Source organism: Artemia franciscana, chromosome 2 (genome assembly GCF_032884065.1).
Source record: "Artemia franciscana chromosome 2, ASM3288406v1, whole genome shotgun sequence".
Classification (NCBI taxonomy): domain Eukaryota; kingdom Metazoa; phylum Arthropoda; class Branchiopoda; order Anostraca; family Artemiidae; genus Artemia; species Artemia franciscana.
Window position 1 is genome coordinate 1172066 of NC_088864.1, and position 20680 is coordinate 1192745.

General features: G+C 36.1%; 1 protein-coding gene across 3 annotated transcripts in view; it reads left to right on the forward strand.

Moving 5' to 3' along the window:
• The window catches only part of LOC136035681 (uncharacterized), a 54323-nt gene that overhangs the window by 622 nt on the left and 33021 nt on the right, over positions 1-20680 (forward strand). The window contains exons 1-3 of one of the 3 annotated variants that reach the window (XM_065717612.1): positions 4226-4374; positions 15794-15965; positions 19579-19871. In XM_065717612.1, coding sequence (XP_065573684.1) covers positions 4302-4374; positions 15794-15965; positions 19579-19871 — 538 coding nt within the window. In that variant the 5' untranslated portion in view covers positions 4226-4301. Of the gene's footprint in view, positions 1-4225; positions 4375-4715; positions 4735-15793; positions 15966-19578; positions 19872-20680 lie in introns of those variants that run through there. The other 2 variants (XM_065717628.1, XM_065717620.1) reach the window with 2 other exon arrangements.

A 20680-nucleotide genomic window follows, 5' to 3' on the forward strand; every position in this document is an offset into this window, starting at 1 on the left:
AATAGTCGTAACTATTGTACTCTATTAAGCGTATTTTGAGCCTTAAAATGAATTCCTTGCAAAAAAGGTACTTGTGTATTATCCCGAACATACTCGAGAAGTGAAGTTAGGTTAATCATCATGAAATATTCCAAAATATGATGAAAATTTAATATTTAGAAATAAAATTATGGAAACTAAAACAAAGAATTATGGAAAGCAGGCCGCCCAGAACGCATTGTAAACGCGGAGTGTGTTTGCCCTTTTTACAAATCAGTTTTATCAAACAGTTCGAGGTAACGAACTGTGAGTAAGAAGCGACCCGGCGCAATAGTAACCAAAACTCTAAAAAACGAAATTTTGATACCAATAGATAGGCTACATCAAAAGAATCGAATTTCAATGCTGATCTTGAATATATAAGTTTATCAAGTTTAGTTTTACCCATCAAAAGTTACGAGCCTGAAAAAATTACGTGGGAAGATATTTTAATGGAGGAATTTATTGCAGGGGAGAGAATTCCTATGAAGGGTGCGCTGGATTTTTCAGCATTGTTGGAAGAAACAGTGAGGAATTAAATTAAAAAGATTAGTTTTTTCAACTGAAAGTAAAGAGCAACATTAAAACTGAAAAAGAACAGGAATTATTAAGTATATGAGTTGGTTCGTCCCCTCCTAAATACCTTGCTCTTTACACTATAGTATTTTTAGTAATTTCAAAAGAGCTATTTATTCTAATTAAACGGCCTTTGTGATTCAGGGGTCATTCTTAGAGAATTTGAACAAAATTCGCACTTTAGCGTTAAAAGCAAGGTATCTACGAGGAACAAACTCCTTCATATACGTAATAAAAACATCCGGATATAGAAGTTCGTTGCGTAAGTTAATTCGTAAGTTACGTATATTTATTGCTAATAAAAACGTTCGTAAATAGAGTTAAAAGTTCTAGTGGCCTTTTTGAGCAACCAAAAAATTGGCCCCCTCCCCTGCCGATTTTTTCCCAATATCGTCCGATCAAAATTTTGAGAAAGCCATTTAGCCAAAAGAGTGAAATTAATATGCGAATTTTGTTTTAGTTATTCATGTACGGTGAGCCAAAATCAAAACATAAATTAATTGAAAAACGTTCAGAGATCAAAAAAACAAAAAACAAGCTTCTTCTACTGAAAGTAAGGAGCGACATTAAAACTTAAAACGAACAGAAATCGTTCCGTGTTTGAAAGGGACTGTCCCCTTCTCAACGCCCCGCTCTTTACACTAAAGTTTGACTCTTTCTCACAGCTCTTTAAAACAATAAAAAACTTTAGCTTCAAGAGAAGGACGTTGAGGAGGGTACAGACATTTTCATATAGGGAATAATTTCTGTTCGTTTTAAGTTCTAATGTCGCTCCTTACTAAAGTTAAAAAAATCAAGTTTTTTTTATTTAATTTTTCATTATAAACCAACTGTTGAGGAAAATTAATAACAAATAATTCAAACCCACAAATTAGCAAACTTTTGTATACAGCGTAGATCTATTATGTGGCTTGTTAGAGGGGATTAGGATTGCGATGGCAGTGATTATTATACTTGAGATGAAAACTGAACGGGGAACAAAATGGTAATTTTTCTATCTGATTTCTGTCCTATACGTTAAATCTATCCAGGCCCAGATCGAATTGTTGTGGGGCTCAATATACTAAATTAAATATACCTGCATAGTATTATACTAGCATAACATATGTATTGTTTTTATACAATCCTAATAAGGGTTTATGCCAGATTTGCCTCTCACTTAATCGGACTATCTGTTTTGGCTCTTCCTACAATTAGCCTTGACTTAATGCCCACATCTACTTGATTTTAATTACAGAATCTCTCTAACATAGGATTATCCCGATAAAATTCGGCAAGTTCGACATGAACTTTTACGTATATCAGTTTTCCAAATCACAAATAAACATTCTACAATAGTATACACATTCATAAGTTTCATCCGGGAATGTAAACTTAAAATAATTATATTTTGTTTGTTTATATAATTCGTAATCCATCCCTTATCAAGAAAATAATTTGCTTTAAGTTGCAAAATTTTTTTTGTCAATTTTGATGGTAACGCTAGGCCCTTTCAAAAACGCGGTCCGATTAGGCCAAATCATTCTTTATTCGATCCTGAATTTATCCAATAGCTAATTAAGCTCCGAAATAAAAGGGGAGAGATGACATGGTAAAACTCTGCTATAGGGGTTGGACCGAGGGGGTGGGTTTAGGGGCATGTGGTCTCCCATAAAGAACTAAAGTTTCACTAATTACACGACATAGGACTGAAAGGTACCAACGAAGGAGCCCGAGTTTTGTTATTGCACCCCCCAGCACTAATTCTGTATCCGCCCCTGTCTAGGACAGAGGCTTTTTGCTGTCTAAGTAGGAATAGTTCTACATAAATGCATGTTTTTTAATCATATTTTAGATTCTTAATGCATTCTGCTAATTGGATCCTCCCCCTAAATTAGTTTTGAAAAAAATAGAAGTCATGAAAAAATAAACCTGTTCTGAATCAATCCGTTTCTAGGGGCATAATGACCGTCCAAGATTAAAAAATATTCCCCGGCGGCAACAAGGCTAAGCTAAGAAAAAAAAATCAGGGTTGTTCTTAAATCTTTTTGGAGAGGCCTATGAGTGAAATTTACCCTATAGGTAAATTAAGAATAAGATTATGAATATAAGCACACTCAGTGACCATTTCTGGTCGCTTTTCGTTCATGACCGGCAATCGACGAAAATTTGGGGAGTTGGAGGCAAAATGCATTTTTCAAAATACATTTGAGGCAATTTTGCTGTTTTCTGTTTTTTTCGGTGATTTATGATACCAAAAACGGGTATTTTGTGGAGGGGCAACAAATCTGGGAGGTTAATTGGCTCCCTCACCCTCCAAATTGATGCGCCTGTTTGTTTGTTTTTCTGTTGAAAGGAATCACGATGTAATATTGCAGATATGTGTTTTAAAATCTATGCAAGGAAAAAAAATTGATGTAGTTTTTTAATTAAGCTCTGTATAGGCTATATTACGCAGCAATATTTTTTCTACGTGCGAGTAGAAATGAATTTGGGGTAGTTTTTCTGTAGCACCTATCTTAACTTGAAAAAAAAAATCAAGTTTAGGTTAAATGTTTGCTTCTCTTGGACTAAATAGCATGGCAAAGCAGTTCCAGGATTTGAACTGGGTTCTAAACCAAATTGTAATTTTTGTTCGAAGCCATCATCTATTTTTTCTATAATATTTGGTACCTTACAAGCAGGGAAAGAGTGGATATATGTTACTGAAAGCACTTTTCCCATACCTTGGTTTAGTCCGTGTATCCATAAGCCTCATTCACTGGGCACAATATTTTTTATACTCTCTGTTTTTGGAAAGGGTGGTAATGGATACTTAAAAATACTGTTTTAACCCTGATCTCTGTATCAATTTCTGAATCTTCATTCACTTACCTCATTGCTTTTGACTTATGGTAGCGGAAAGCCGCCAGAATAAGAATTAAACCGTAATTGAAGCTAGACTACATTAAAAAAGGGCACATTTAGTGGCAAAAACGATTTTGCCATTCGATTCACCAGGGCCGAAAGCCTTGACTATTATATTTAACTAAAACTATAAGAAAATAGAGGAAGTAGGATTTGATCTTGGATAGTATTTCATGCTACTAACTAAACATGTCACTTTCCTTTTAAATTTCAACTTTGGATTTGCTTCTTAGAGTATCATTACAACACTGATAAAATTAAAATTCCAACAAAAAATATCGAATTCTCTGGATTTTGCCCCTTGAAAGTATAATATAAATATATATATATATATATATATATATATATATATATATATATATATATATATATATATATATATATATATATATATATATATATATACATATATATATAAGTATAAATAATCCTTTCAATAGCAAAACAAACTAAGAAAAACAAGCGCATCAATTTGAAGGGTGAGGGAGCCAATTGACCTCCCGGATTTGTTGCCCCTCCACAAAATATCCGTTTTTGGTATCAAAAATCGCCGAAAAAATCGAATAGTATAAAAGTATAATATAAACATATACCTCCAATTCAACGTTTCTGATTTCAATTTCCCACGCCTTGAGGAAATGCACCGGATTTAATTCTGAAACGTCATTTTGACAGGACGTGGAAGCCGTCGCTTCTTGTTGAAGGAAATAAGGAACAAATTATCACTTGACATGCGCAGAATCAGTTTATATTTAAATCAGTTTCATTCAGTTTCTTTCTGGAGCTTCTTGTATTCGGATTGTTGCCTCACAGAAGTTTGAATGGATGTTATGTTAACTAATTTGTATGAAGCTAGTAAGCAGTGGCTAGTTGGTGGAAATGGAATTGAAGAAGGTAGTGTTTCCTAATGGAATAAATTTATCATGCAACACGGAACTAAAATGTAAAAAAGAAATACACTATTTGTAGACCCATATCAGGGGGGGGGGGGCGCAAATATAGATTTTCCCGCTCAATCAATACTGTAAAAGTTACAACTTCCGGTACTTGTGTATTATTCAGAACAGACTCAATAAGTGAAGTTAGGCTTTTTTGTGAAACAAACTAGGATGCAGGTACATTTTATGAGAAAAACCGGTTTCATAGCCAAAAACGCAAAACTCAATTTAGTTTTCTACGCATAGTGATAAAAGATAGTGTCTGAACATAGATTTGAAATGAAAATTTGGGATTTGCTAAAAAACTGAAAAAGAGGCAATTATATTTTTCCATGATAAAGGGCTGTTGGCCACAACAAAACTGTGCGTCTACGGACACAACTTGGCTTTAAGTTTTAATCATGTTCTTTACTTTCAGTTGAATGAAACTTGTTTCTTGAATAATGCAACAATATACCTACTATATAATCAGAAATATTAAAATTGGAAATGTATTTTTTTCTGTTTTACAAATTCAATTCTCGTCTCAGGAACGAATATGGATGCAAAGACTTTATTTTAAATACTGTATTTTGTTTCCTTTAGAGTGCTTTTTTTTCTAGCTTTTGTGTGAGCAAAGCCGATCTCACATTTTTCTCTCATCATATATATTCACAAAGTGTCAGAAAAAAAATTTAGCAGGAACCTACACCCCTGGGTGCTATCAAAATGTGTGCAGGCTTTTATTTCTAATAGCGCTGCATTATATGTTGCCAATTTTAGCAATTCACCACGTTGCCTTTAGTCTAAGATTAAATAAAAATTTTTTTTTTTTTTTAACTGAAAGTAAGGAGCGACATTCAAACTTAAAACAAACAGAAATTACTACGTATATGAAATGGGTCGATCACCCCTTGGGAAAAAACACCCCTGAAATATGTTTTTCATTAAAATTCTATGACTTCTAGGGGGTCTTTCCCTCTTTTTTTCGAAAATCAGACAAATTTTATCAAATCTGTAAGACTATACCTTATGAAACTTAAATATTTGGAATCCGCATAATAAGCCAATTTTTTATATATCTATTGGTATCAATAGATATATAAATGTCGTTTTTTACAGTTTCGGCTACTATTGAGCCGGGTCGCTCCTTACTTACAGTTCAATACCGCAAACTGTTTGATTGTCCACCAAAATCCAAATAGAGATCATTGAAATATTGATAGTTTTTTCTGTGTCACCAAAAGTTTTGTATTCATAAAATTTTTCAGTTTCATGAAACGTAGCCTAATTGAACAAATAGAAAAGGTTTTTTCAACTAAAGCAAGGAACAAGTTTAAAACTTAAACGAAATATAAATTAATCTGTATATAAGTGGATACTCCCCCCTTCTCAACACTTTGCTCATAAAACAAAAGTTTTTTAGTGCTTTGAAAAATCGTTTTTTTTTTCAATTGTAAATTTTCTTAAAAATTTGGAAAAAAGCCAAAGAGTAGGGAACTAAGGAGCAGATAGCCCCCTTCATACAAAGAATACTCTGTTCAAATAGGTTCCAAATCTGTTCCTTGCTTTCATTTGAAAAGCTCTTTTTTTATTTAATTTCTGATTCTTATCCAAATCATGCCCAGTCCTAACCAAAATATAACTTGATGTACCGGTCCTTAAATCCCTGGTTAATTGCTTTTAAAATGTGTAAATCAATAATTGTACGTTGATTAGTAACGTTCTGCGTTTAAATTTGCAATTTTAATTTTGAATAAAATTTAAATATGCTTAAAAAATTGGCGATGAATAGTAATTTTGGTGAAAAGTAATTAGGTGATACGGGGTCACCTAACGTAGCCTAATTTCATTACAAATAAAGTGAATAAACGTGGGTTGAATCCAGTACTGCCACTGTTTGGCATTACTTCTTTTGTAACTGGGAAGCCTAAAATATAGTTATTGATACTTTTAAGCCAATTAGCTTCCCAGAATTTTAAATTGATAGCAAATTTATCCTCTTCGGGGTAAAGTCGTAGTTTGGTGCCCTAAACCACCTAAACTGTCACCCAACCACCACTGCTATTTTGGTGTCTGTCCCCCCTGGAAAATTGTCTGTCGGCGACCTTGGTCGTAAGGAAGCTCACTAATACTTTATTTCAAGTAATTTTTATGGCACTTGGTATTAACCAAGTGACATATAGCAATCGCCAATTCTGTCGGTCTGTCTGTCTGTCGGTCTGTCGGCCCGGTTTTGCTACTTTAGGCACTTCTAGGTAAGCTAGGACGATGAAATTTGGCAAGCGTATCAGGGACCGGACCAGATTAAATTAGAAATAGTCTTTTTACCGATTTGACCATCTGGGGGGGGGGAGTGGGGGGCCGGTTAATTCGCAAAAAATAAAAAATGAAGTATTTTTAATTTATGAGCGGGTAATTGGATCTTAATGAAATTTGATGTTTGGAATGATATTGTGTCTCAGAGCTCTTATTTTAAATCCCGACCGAATCTGATGACATTGGGGGGCGTTGGAGGGGGGAAACCTAAAGTCCCGGTTTTGCTACTTTAGGCACTTCCAGGTAAGGTAGGACGATGAAATTTGGCAAGCGTATCAGGGACCGGACCAGATTAAATTAGAAATAGTCGTTTTCCCTATTTGACAATCTGGGGGAGGGGAGTGGGGGCCGGTTAATTTGGAAAAAATAGAAAAAATGAAGTATTTTTAACTTGTGAGTGGGTGATTGGATCTTAATGAAATTTGGTGTTTGGAATGATATTGTGTCTCAGAGCTCTTATTTTAAATCTCGACCGGATCTGATGACATTGGGGGGAGTTGGAGGGGGAAACCTAAAATCTTGGAAAACACTTAGAGTGGAGGGATCGGGATGAAACTTGATGGAAAAAATAAGCGCAAGTCCCAGATACATGATTGACATAATCGGAACTGATTCGCTCTCTTTGGGGTAGTTGGGAGGGGGGGAGTAATTCTTAAAAATTAGAAAAAATGAGGTATTTTCAACTTACGAACGGGTGATCGGATCTCAATGAAATTTGATGTTTAGAAGGATATCGTGTCTTAGAGCTCTTATTTTAAATCCCGACCGGATCTGGTGACGGGAGCGGGGAGTTGGGAGGGGGAAACCTAAAACTTGGAAAACACTTAGAGTGGAGGGATCGGGATGAAACATGGTGGGAAAAATAAACACAAGTCCTAGATAGATGATTGACATAAACGAAACGGATCCGCTCTCTTTGGGGTAGTTGGGGGGGGGGTATTTCTGAAAAATTAAAAAAATAGGTATTTTTAACTTACGAACGGGTGATCGGATCTCAATGAAATTTGATATTTAGAAGGATATCGTGGCTCAGAGCTCTTATTTTAAACCCGACCGGATCTGGTGACATTAGGGGGGAGTTGGGAGGGGAAAACCTAAAACTTGGAAAACACTTAGAGTGGAGGGATCGTGATGAAACTTGGTGGGAAAAAAACACGAGTCCTAGATACATGGTTGACATAACCAGAACGGATCCGCTCTCTTTGGGATAGTTGGGGAGGGGTTAATTCTGAAAAATTAGAAAAAATGAGGTATTTTTAACTTACGAACGGGTGATTGTATCTCCATGAAATTTGATATTTAGAAGGATATCGTGTCTCAAAGCTCTTATTTTAAATCCTGACCGGATCTGGTGACATTGGGGGAAGTTTGGGGTGGGGAAACCTAAAATGATGGAAAACGCTTAGATTGGAGGGATTGGGATGAAACTTGGTTGGAAAAATAAGCAGAAGTCTTTCATACGTGATTTACATAATTGGAACGGGTCCGCTCAATTGGGGGGGGGTAATTCTGAAAAATAAGAAAAAATGACGTATTTTTAACTTCCGAAGGAGTGATCGGATCTTCATGAAACTTCATATTTAGAAGGACCTCGTAACTCAGATATCTTATTTTAAACCTCAACCGGATCAAGCGTAATTGGGGGGGGGCAGTTGGGGGGACCGGAAATCTTAGAAAATACTTAAAGCGGTGAGATCAGGATGAAACTGGATGGGAAGAATAGAAACCTGTCTAAGATACTTAACTGACATAACTGGACTTGATCTGCTCTCTTTAGTGGAATTGGGGGGGGGGGACTAATTTTGAAAATTGAGGTATTTGTAACTTACGAAAGGGTGACCAGATCTTAATGAAATTTGATATTTAGAAGGATCTTGTGCTTTAAAGTTCTAAGTTCAAATTCCGACCAGATCCTGTGACATTCGGGGGAGTTGGAGAGGGAAACCGGAATTCTTGGAAAACATGAAAATTGGGTATTTTTATCTTATGAATAGATGATCGGATCGTAATGAAATTTGATTTTTAGAAGGAATTCATGTCTCAGAGCTCTTATTTCAAGTCCCGACCAGATCTTTTGACATTGGGGGGAGTTGGAGGGGGAAATCTTGGAAAAACACTTGGAGTGGAGGAATCGCGATGAAGTGGATAGAATAAACAAATGTTCTTGATACGTGATTGACAGAATCGTACTGGATTCCCTCTCTTTGGGGGAGTTGGGGGGAGGGGTTCAGTGATTTGGCGAGTTCGGTGCTTGTGGACGTGATAGGGCGATGAAAATTGGTAGGCGTGTAAGGGAGCTGCACAATTTGACTTGATAAAGTCGTTTTTACAGATTCGACCATCTGGGGGGCAAAAGGGAGAGGAAAAATTAGAAAAAATTAGGTATTTATAACTTACGAGTGGGTGATCGGATCACAGTGGGTGTATTTATTTGTTATTCTTAGTCTTATATCCACCGAACTGGCCATAAAGGTCATAAAAGTGATAATGATTTTTTTGTCAAAAACATTTAAAAAACTTGAGTATCAATTGAGAGAGGAGTTGAGTCGTTGACTCGTTGATCTTTTGCACCTCTCCTTAAATTAATTTGTTTTTTATTAGAGGTTTTGCTGGTTCAGGGTGCTAGAATAGGTTTGAAAATTAATGTCAAGAAGACTAAGTCGCTTAGGCTAGGAATAAATGAAGATGAAAAGGTGACTTCGGATAACGAAAAGTTGGTAGTATTTTAGTAAAGACGGTGGGAGTAGTGAAGATGTTAAAAGTAGAATAGCCAAGACTCAGGGTGTTTTTTCACAGTTTGAAACTTTTTTTCAAGTCTGGAAGAATACGAAGATAAATTTGCGAACCAAGATTAGAATATTAGAAACTACAGTGATGACAGTGATCGAATATGGTTCCGAAGCAAGGGAGCTCCAAAACACAGAGGAAGATTGGCTAGGATGTTTACCAGAGAAATTGCCTATGGATTGTTTTGAGTACCCGGCTGGATGATCAAACAGAATTTCAAACAGTAGATTGTACGAAAAGTTTGGTTCAATCCCGCCTTCAAGGACTATAATGAGAGAAAGGTTGAGATGGCTAGGGCACGTTCTGTGGATGAAGGGTGACAGATTGCCAAAGATTGTCCATTTCGGCCAACCATCTAAGCCTAAACGGAAAGCAGGTTATCCGCGGTTGGGATGGGAGGATGTCGTAAAGAAAGAGTTAAGAGAAATTGGAACTTCCTGTGAGGTTGTAAAGAGGGAGGCTTTGAGTTGATGCGGATGGAGGAGGAGCTTGCGTAGCTGTGTTGGCCTCTGGCGCCCTGTTGCTGCGGTGAGCTGTTAGTAGTAGTCGAAGGAGATATGCTAGAACAAAGAGAAAGACATTTTCAGATTACTATTTTATGCTTATTTTGCAGTATCTTTTCCTTCTTTTTTCCCATTTTTATCTGTTTTTGAATCGGTTTTCATCAATTGTTATGTTAGTTTTTTCTACATAGCATAAAGCTGTATGACACCATTAAGAGAAGGCTGGGGATGAATAGTCAAAAACGTGAACAAAACCATTAAAATGAGCATAAAATGAGCAGGCGAAGGGGGAGGATGTTTTATTCATATTTGAAAAAAAATTGGGATAATGGAAAGGAAAGTCCTTGTGTATGATATTGGAGGCCGCGATAACGGCAGCAGTCTAACAGAGCTTTGAAACATGGGCCCTTCCAATTTGTCGAGGAAAATATACTTGGGTACGCTCCTTTAGAATTATAAAGGGATAGTTTTATGTACCTGTTTGATAGAACATATATTAAACAGTAAGTTGAAAAGAATGGTTCTATACTACATTCTAGGGCTATAATGAAAGAAAGGCCAAGATGGCTAGGTCTCGTTTTACGTATGTAGGATGATAGATTGCCAAAAATTGGTTTTTTTGGCCATCAATCGTAGGTCATACGAAACGAAGATCGTCCCTAATTGGGATAAGAAGAGATTATATGAAGTATTTGTAGTTATTGAAACTTTATAGTATGGAGTAGAGAGTAAAGCTAGAGAGTATAGATAGTAGAGTAGAGTGTAGTACAGATAGATGGATGGATATATAGATGGATATCTATATATCCATCTTTCTACAGATAGATAGATGGAGAAGGAGCAAGCGCGCCTACTGTGACGTAAGGAAAAGCTCAAGAAAATTTTGAGACAATTTGGATGAAATTTCAGCAAAATTATCTTCTGATTAATATTGAACCTTATGATTTTTTCTTCACTTTAATATATATGTCAACAAAATACTTCCCAAAACGGGTACAGGTTGATATTTCTGCTTGCACTGTATGTTGCCAATTTTAGCAATTCACCAATTTACGTTCGATTTTTGATTTATTTTCAATGCACAAATTTAGGTTGAGCCTCGCCATGAATAGTGCAGCAAGGACTGTAAGGCGTCTATATCTTAAAAAATTATACACAGATTACAGGAGAGAAGCGACCAGGCTCAGTAGTAACCGAAACTCTAAAAAATAGAGTTTCGATACCAATAGTTACATCAAAAGAATCGCATTTTAATGCTGATTTTAAATATATAAGTTTCATCAAGATCAGTTATACTCATCGAAAGTAACGAGCCTCAGAAAATTTGCCTCATTTCAGAAAATAGGGGGAACACCCCCCTAAAAGTCATACAATCTTAACGAAAATCACACCATCAGATTTAGCTCATCAGATAACCTTGATATAGAAGTTTAAAGCTCCTATCCCCAAAAATGTGGAATTTCGCATTTTTTGCCAGAAGACAGATCGCGGATGCGTGTTTATTTGTATTTTTTGTTTCTTTTTTTTTTGTTTCTTTCCCCAGGGGGTGACCGTATCAACTGAGTTGTCCTAGAATGTCACGAGAGGGCTCATTTTAACGAAAATTAAAAGTTCTAGTGCCCTTTTTATGTGACCAAAACAATTGGAGGGCACTTAGGCCCCCTCCCTCGCTCAGTTTTCCCAAAAGTCACCGGATCAAAATTGAGAGATAGCCATTTCATTCACCATAGTCCTAACCTAATAAATTGTCTTTAGGGACGACTTACTCCTCAGCAGTCCCTGTGGGAGGGGCTGCAAGTTACAAACTTTGACCTGTGTTTACATATAGTAATGTTTACTGGGAAGTGTAGAGACGTTTTCAGAGGATTTTTTTATGTTTAGGGGGGAGATTTGAGGGGGATTACGTGGGAGGATATTTCCATGGAGAAACTTGTCATGGGGGCAGAGAATTTTAATGAAGGGGGCGCAGGATTTTCTAGCATTATTTGAAAAAACAGTGAAAAAATAAATATGAAAAGTTTTTCTACTGAATGTAAGGAGCAGCATTAAAACTTAAAACGAACAAAAATTATTACGTATATGAGGAGTTTACTTCCTAGGTATATGTCACTTGTTACGCTAAAGTATTTTTAGTAATTTCAACTATTTATTCTACGACCTTTGTGATTCAGAGCTCATTCTTAAGGAATTGGGACAAAGTTTAAGCTCTAGTGTAAAGAGAAGTTCGTAGTTCGTATAGAAGTTCGTTACGTAAATTCGTTACGTTGTATAGAAGTTCGTTACGTAAATTAATTCGTAAGTTACGCATATTCTTTACCAATGAAAACGTTTGTAAAAAATTAAAAGTTCTACTTGCTTTTTTAAGTAATCTAAAAAATTGGAAGACAACTAGGCCTCCTCCCTCGCTCCTTTTTTCTCAAAATCTTCTGATTAATTGTAATTCATTAATATGCAAATTTCGTTCTAATCATTTATGTGCGGAGAGCCAAGATCAAAACATGTATTAGTTCAAAAAAGTCCTGAAATTAAATATAAAAACAAGTTTTTTTAATGAAAGTAAGAAGCAGCATTAAAACTTAAAACGAACAGAAATTACTCCGTATATGAAAGGGACTTTTCCTCCTCATCGCCCTGCTCTTTACGCTAAAGTTTCTTACTTTTTAAAAAATAGAGTTAAGAGAAAGAGTCAAACCTTAGCTTAAAGAGCGGGGCGTTGAGGAGAGTAAGCCCCTTTCACATACGGAGTAATTCCTGTTCGTTTTAAGTTTTGATGTTGCTCCTTACTTTCATTTAAAAAAAAAAACTGTTTTTTTTTATTTGATTTTTATTGGAAGAGTTCATTGTCACATCCGTCTCATCCTAGCATTCTAATTGCCTCATTCTTCCTTATTACTCTTTCCTTTATTATTTTTTCTCCTTATCGTCTCTCCTTTCCTTGCAAGGCAGTAGGGAAAGATAATACCTGTAAACGTGAGTCACTTCAGATCTAAGATTAAATAAAAAAAAACAAGTTTTTTTTAGCTGAAAGTAAGGAGCGACAGTAAAACTTAAAACAAACAGAAATTACTTCGTATTTGAAAGGGGCTACTTCCTCATCAACGCCCCGCTCTTTACGCTCTTTCGTAAGTTTGACTCTTTCTCTCAACTCTGCTTTTTAAAACAGTAAAAAACTTTAGCGTAAAGAGTGGGGCGTTGATGAGGAAGCAGCCCCTTTCATATACGAAGTAGTTTCTGTTGGTTTTAAGTTTTGATGTTGCTCCTTACTTTCAGCTAAAAAAACTTGTTTTTTTTTAATTAATTTTGAACGTTTTTGAATCAATGCATGTTTTGATTTTGGCTCTCCGCAGAGGAATAATTAACACGAAATTTGCAAGTTTATTTTTTTTTTGGGGGGGGGGGCTAAATGGCTTTCTCATAGTTTTGATCGAATGATTTTGAGAAAAAAAGGAACGGTGGAGGAAGCCTAGTTGCCCTGCGATTTTTGGTTACTTAAAAAGGCAACTATAACTTTTAATTTTTTACGAATTTTTTTATTAGTAAAAGATAAACGTAACTTATAAATTAGCTTACGTAACGAACTTTTGTAATCTCATGTTTCTATTACATATATGAGGGGTTCACCCCCTCGTCAGTACCTTGCTCTTTACGCTAAAGATTAAATTATGTCCCAATTCATTAAGAATGACCCCTGAATCACAAATCCGTAGAATAAACAGTTGAAATCATTAAAAATACTTAGTGTAAAGAGCGAGGTATTAGTAGGAGGTGAGCCCCTCATATGCGTAATAATTTCTGTTCTTTTTAAGTTTTAATGCTGCTTACTTACAGTTGAAAAAACTTCTCATATTTATTTTTGCATTGTTTTTTTTTTAATAATGCTAGAAAATCCTGCGCTCCCTTCATGAAAATTATCTTCCCCCATGAAAAATTCCTCGAAGGAAAGTTCCCCCAACATATCCCCTCTTGTCAACCCCTCCCCCCAACCAAAAAATCCCCCTGAAAACGTCTGTACACTTCCCAATAGCCATTACTATATGTAAGCACTGGTCAAAGTTTGTAACTTGTAGCCCCTCCCACGGGGACTGTGGGGGAGTAAGTTGCCTCCAAAGACACAGTTATAAGGTTTTTCTACTACGCTGAATAAAATGGCTATCTCAGAATTTTGATCCGTTGACTTGGGAAAATAACTAGCGTGGGAGGGGGCCTAGGTGCCCTCCAATTTTTTTGGTTACTTAAAAAGGGCACCATTAGAATGAGCCCTCTCGCAAGATTCTAGGACCACTGGGTAGATATGATCACCCCTGAGGAAAAAAAAAAAAAAAAAAAAACAAACAAATAAACACGCATCCGTGATCTGCCTTCTGGCAAAAAATACAAAATTCCACATTTTTGTAGATAGGAGCTTCAAACTTGTACAAGAAGGTTCTCTGATACGCTGAATCTGATGGTGTGATTTTCGTTAAGATTCTATGACTTTTAGGGGGTGTTTCTCCCTATTTTCTAAAATAAGGCAAAATTTCTCAGTCTCGTAACTTTTGATGGGGAAGACTAAACTTGATGAAACTTATATATTTAAAATCAGCATTAAAATGCAATTCTTTTGATGTAGCTATTGGTACCAAAGTTATATTTTTTAGAGTTTTGGTTACTATTGAGCCGGGTCGCTCCTTACTACAGTTCGTTACCACGAACTGTTTGATAGATTATGGTTGCAGCAATAGCTGCAATCTAGTAAAGTAAGAAAAATAGGACAACGTTCCTTTTGAGCTTTATTAGTGATATTCACCTTATTAACCTTAATACCCTAAAAAGGACGATCCTTAATACCGTTGTTCGTCAACTAAGACTAGCCACAATGCCAGTTGCGGCGGGCTTTAGCTGTTAGAAACACTTTTTTCGCCTCTTTCACTGGCACTGAGTCGCTTAAGCGTTAAATGTAAGTTTTAAGAAAAATCTAGCTACCTGGCTGGGAAGCAGATAATAGTCGAAACCTCGACCATGCCCGTCCCTCTATCATCCCTACCCCTCCTCTACCCATCATATCACCATACCCATCGTCTACATCTCCTTCCTCTACCCATCCCTCTATCATCTAAAACTATGTAGTCTTCGTTCCTGTTGCAGAGATAGTAATTGGTTATGCTAATTTCGTTCTAATACGGTTATGCTAATGAACATAGCATGGGAGCATTGTATAGTACACTACTTTTCACATTGTTCATCTGTGGCACCATTTGGCACCTTGGAAATTACTGCACTTAGGCAGTAGCTTAATTTGGATAACAATATATTAATGCCTACAAAAAGGTTTTGTTTTAAGAGCAACGATGACGATTTTAGTTTAAAAAAAAGTGAGTTAATGATGTGAGTAAATAAACATAACTCCAGACAAGGCCGTTTCTAGGTAGGGAGTTTAGGGGGTTTGACCCCCCTCCCACCTCCTACTCGAAAATATTTGCCAGACAAGTAAAAATATAACAAAAATGCATATAAAAAAATTTGTTGCGTTTTTGAAGTTTGTATAACAGTTCAAAATAGGGATGAAACCTTTTAATCGACAGTGAACAGATATAAAATTTTTAACTGGATATTTCGAACACCAGTTTTCATCATTAGCAGTAATCCGTTCACTGTCGATTAAAAGGTTTCATCCCTATTTTGAACTGTTATACTTTCGTCATGGAAAGGCAGTGTGGTCTTCGAAGTTATCTTTTTTGAAGTTTCTTTTGTAAAGCAAAAACGATTTTGTTTTTATTTTTTTCGATTTTTTTTCGATTTTTTTTTTAGAGGAAGTACGAAATGCAATGCGGAAATATTGGCAGCAGTATGAACCCACTATTGAATCCATGATGCTCAGTGATGAAGCCAAAAATTTAGATCAGATGGAAAAATGGGAAATTCTATCTTATGTCCCAGATATTAGGGAAAAGTCAGTTCTCGAACTTGGAGCCGGAATAGGGTAAGCATTTTTTGAAAGGTTCTCTCGGTAGGTATTATACAGCACAGAAGAAATAGAAAAAAACATGATAAAAATGAATAGTTTCTAAACTCAAGAACGAAAGAAAACTGAAGAGGGAAACCATACTTACCCTTCATTCCATTAAAATGTGTAGAACACTTTTTGCATCCACCTGAAACTTTTTGAAACCAAGGGAAACGTCATGTCCACGCACAGATGGGTGAATGGAAGGTTTAAAAGAATCGAATCCAAATCATATGTAGAGAACGAATTTGACCTTGAATCCCTGTTCTGTACAAGGATTCAACTACGAGCTTGGAGAATAAAGTGTAGCAAAGAATTCTGTTTTAAAACGGAGCATTTTTTTATATTTCTTTTATAAGAAAAAAGAAATCTGTAAATATTCTAAAATAGCAAGCTGCTTAAAAATTAATCTTCTTCAGACTTTGCCCAGTTTATTTTTGAATAAAAGATTCTTTACTGGGAAAGTCCCTCAATTTAAAATACCCTTTCTAAAAAGAAAACCTCAACATTAAAGAAAAAACGAGAATAGGTTGTGATTTGCAAAGTATATATTGACATTTGCTTTCATATGACAGTCAAATTATGTGAAATAATTAAAATGAAATGAAAGAATTAACAGAAAATGCTGATTGGAAGTCCTTCTTAAATGTTAATAAAGAAATACAAGGAATAAAAACTTCGTGATGATGCGAATTGACCGATGGAAATACTCTGGTACTCTTTTTAAGCTTTAAAATTTGTTGTTTTTCAATGAAAATACAAAAAAGGATATTTTTTTCAAAATCTAGGAGGGAGACTAATACCCCCTGCCCCAAATAGAAACCACTGACAGGGCCGTACAGATAAATGTGCATGCTGCATGAACCATCCCATTTTGTGTCTTTGAAGCTATATATAAAAGATAGACTTTTCCAATAAGTGCAAACCTAACTTTCTATTTTTTTTCTTTTACAATGGTCTTTTTTCTCACAATTTTAATTTTTATTTAGTACTGTTATTGTTTATATATTTATGTTTCCTGCAATATATGGGTTGAATGTGATAAACAGAAGGTAGGACGTTATGAAACATAAAACTAAACGTAAGCATAAATCAAGGCTATGTCGAGCTCGTCCAAACGGCCATGATGCTCCGAAAGGTAAGAAATCATCGTCAATAGTATAAATTGTATTCCGAAGATTTCTGATTTCGTTTTCATTACAAACATGTGTTGTTTATGTGCATTTTTTTGCTCGAAAAATGAGCCATAAGGCACCAAGGGTAAATCACAAATTGCAACGAGCCAGACGAACCAGATGAAAGTCCCGATTGTGTGAACCAATTCGCAGCTTGTTAATGATTCTTGTTATTTAAGGAAATTGAGGGAGTAAATTACCCTGTAATTTTTGTGCTTAATTTTCGGTAATGTAATATGTTTGTTAGAGCTAAATGGTCAAGTGAGTTATCTGACATCAGAGTTCTAAATGCGTTTCGCCAGGGCAGTGCCCTACTACCCTTCATTTTCAAATGTCTTCTTGCCAGTGTTCAGACGTCTCTATTTTATCAACAGATCAACATGAGTTTCATTGCCTACGCCAAGGATGAGCTCTTCGTGAGCCGCACTTGGGAGCAGCTTTTGGCAAATTTTGAAACTTTACGGCCGGCACTGGCAGACCGCAACCTTCCCATAAATATGTCAAAGTACGAGTCTATATGTTTCAAAGTTAAGGCCTCTCCCTTCCATTAGAAATGGAAACAACGCCTGTTCCGCGTGTTGAACAGTTTAATTGACTTGCCCTTACCTTTGGCTCGTCACTAATTGCATTTGCTCTTTTATTGTTAACATGGCACTCCGGAACCTACGAATTTTGTCCGGTAAGATTATCATTCCGTACGGTAAGATTGTTCCTAATTGTACACGTTTCAACTGAAGAGGTTCGGTGCTACTATTTCCCGGTTACTGCTCCCCAGCATTTGCTTTTTTCAGTGGTGTTTGCCACATCTTGCGGGAAAAGGAAAAAAAACTTCTGAGGACAGTTTACATTAGGTACTGCAAATACCTAATGTATCTCCCTCGATAAGACCGCAACAGGAAAATTGTCGACAAACGCTGCTGCCAGATACCCCGACACAGCTGAACTTGTGTCTACACCTCCTACGTAAGACACAAAACGCTTTTGGTCCATAAGATCCATTTCAGACCTCTTTTAGTCATATGTGAAGTTCGCTGTCCATTGTCTGTGTATTTTTTTCGTGTTTATTTTTAATTTAATTTTTATCTTGTTATGTTTTTTTTTGTATCCTTTTATATTTTACACTTCATTTTCTCTGCTGTATTTGTGGGTAAGAAATAAATTCATTTATTATAAGACTTTTGTTTCAATATGGTTCTGGAGTCCTTTATTTAAATCAGTCAAAAAATTAAAAATCCACTCAAGAAGCAGAGCTTCTCTGTGAGGGGAAGGATAAGACATAACATAAGGTAAAAAAAAGATAGTTCCATGCAGCAGTCCTATTACATAAAAGACGCACGAATAAACCTTCTTGTAGAACTCCATTTTAATCTCTATCTTTTTCTTGAAGTGAGCCAAATTACTACAGCGTTTTGTTTTATCGTCTAATAGAGACACCCGTCCCCTAATAGCTGCCGGTCTAAAATTCCATCGACATCATTAATAAATCTAAATAACTCTTTTAAATTGTCTGTCAAATCGTCTGTGATGGGAGGGAGAGGGCAAGACCAAAGACCCTCTCTTTGTGTGCGTACTCTTGAATTGCATCGAATTAAACTCTCTTTTCTCTGTGATCCCATCTATTCATTTTATCGGAAATCAGGATTTTGAGCATTGAATGGTTGAATTTTGATTTCTTTTAAATTGAATTTTGAGTGGATACAAAAATGCATGATAATTCATGCACTCTTTTCAGCCAGATGCCTTTCTACTTGAGGCAGGAGCTTCACGGACATAGTGGTCTGACCATATACACGTGTAGACGTAAATGTCTAGCTATGCATTCAGATTACCACCGCCTTATGGGCAGGTTGCTTTATTAGTAGCTAAATTTTATATCCAGATAGACTCTTGAACGACGAAGTGAGGAGAAGGTATGGGGATCGCCCACTTGTCCCTAATATTGTTAAGCAGAGGAGACTGAGATGGTTCAGTCACACAGTGTGCAGACCAGATGACCAAATAAGCAAAAGATCCCTCAGATGTCTGCATGGAACCACTACCGGCATGGAAGAGGAGAACAGGATAAGAAAAAGACGTGGCTCGCGACAGCAAAGTCTTATCTGGAGCAAGTGGGTGGGTTCAGAAAATACGGCCATTATTGGGATCGTCAGTGGCTGGAGATTATGGAGCCTGTCATTCTGGAGCGAAACCTCTCGAAGAAGACATATCGTCGTCTGCTGGGTGCCAGGGTAAGCCTGGACACGGCTTGAAGTGTAACAAGTACAAGTAAGTAAGTAAGAACTATGTATGGCTGTACGACAGAATTAGGAGTACTTGATTAGCATTAGAAAGATATGTTAACTAATGATGTTCTATTTTAGTTATGTCAATGCTGAACAAAAAGTTTATTAAGATTAGTACTGTTCTATTTTTAGCCGATTTACTGAACAGCTGGCTGCTGTTGCTGCTCAAGTAACTGCTGTCGATTTTATGGAAAGTTACACCCAGCAAAATCGAGAAAGAAACTCAAAGTTTGACAATATTGACTTCCTTCGGGCAGATGTTACTGAACTCGAACTACCTTCCTTTAAATATGACGTGATTTTTAGCAACTGGCTTTTAATGTACTTAGATGACAATGAAGTTCGATTACTGGTCAGAAAGATGTTAACCTGGCTTAAAGATGATGGCTACCTTTTCATAAGAGAATCATGCTTTCATCCATCGGGTAAGCCTTTCCAAGCTTGTTTTGAATTTCTCTCGGTACTTGTATGATATGGTATCGACCACTCAAATTGTTCTTCCATTGATGCGCTGTAAACCGGTTTCTTTGGCTAGTTTCTATCAACTTAGCATGAGACGAGACAAAAGCAGGTAACAGAATAGATGAGAAATATATAATTTGGGCTATATATTTTCACATTAGGTGGGGATGGGGGTAAGGTATTTGGACAATGTAAAGTTAGAAAACCATTCTTACTTCATAATATGCAGAAAAATGATAGTTAGCACATTTTGCACGCAGACCTGTTGTACTTCACCCACCCATCCTTTAATGTGTAAACATATAGTACAAATTTGTTTCGGAAGTATAATATTTTTATCATATTAAGGTATATTTTATTAGGGTTAACCTAACTTCTCTTCTTGAGTGGTCGGGTCTATATCATACAAGTACCTTTCTCTCTTTCTTCTATTAGATGAGAGACAGAACGGCATGAAACTATAAACAAAGTGATCACGGAGGATGTAGAAAACCAGTTGAGACAACGTAAATGTTTATTTTAAAAAAAGCTAAAAAAAAGCTAAAAAAGTCTAACATCGTGTTTTCCTCCATGAAAGAGTGCTAAAAATTAACTATCATAGATTTTTCTATAGACTATAGACGAATGTGTTTAAGTCACCAACTGGGATACTTTTTAATTTCATGTTAGATTTTAAGTTTATTTTTGGACTATTTTTGCCAATAACTAGCATCTGTTAGTAATGTAGGCTATAGCCAAGATAGCGTTTGGTAAAACAAAGTGGTGATCAACT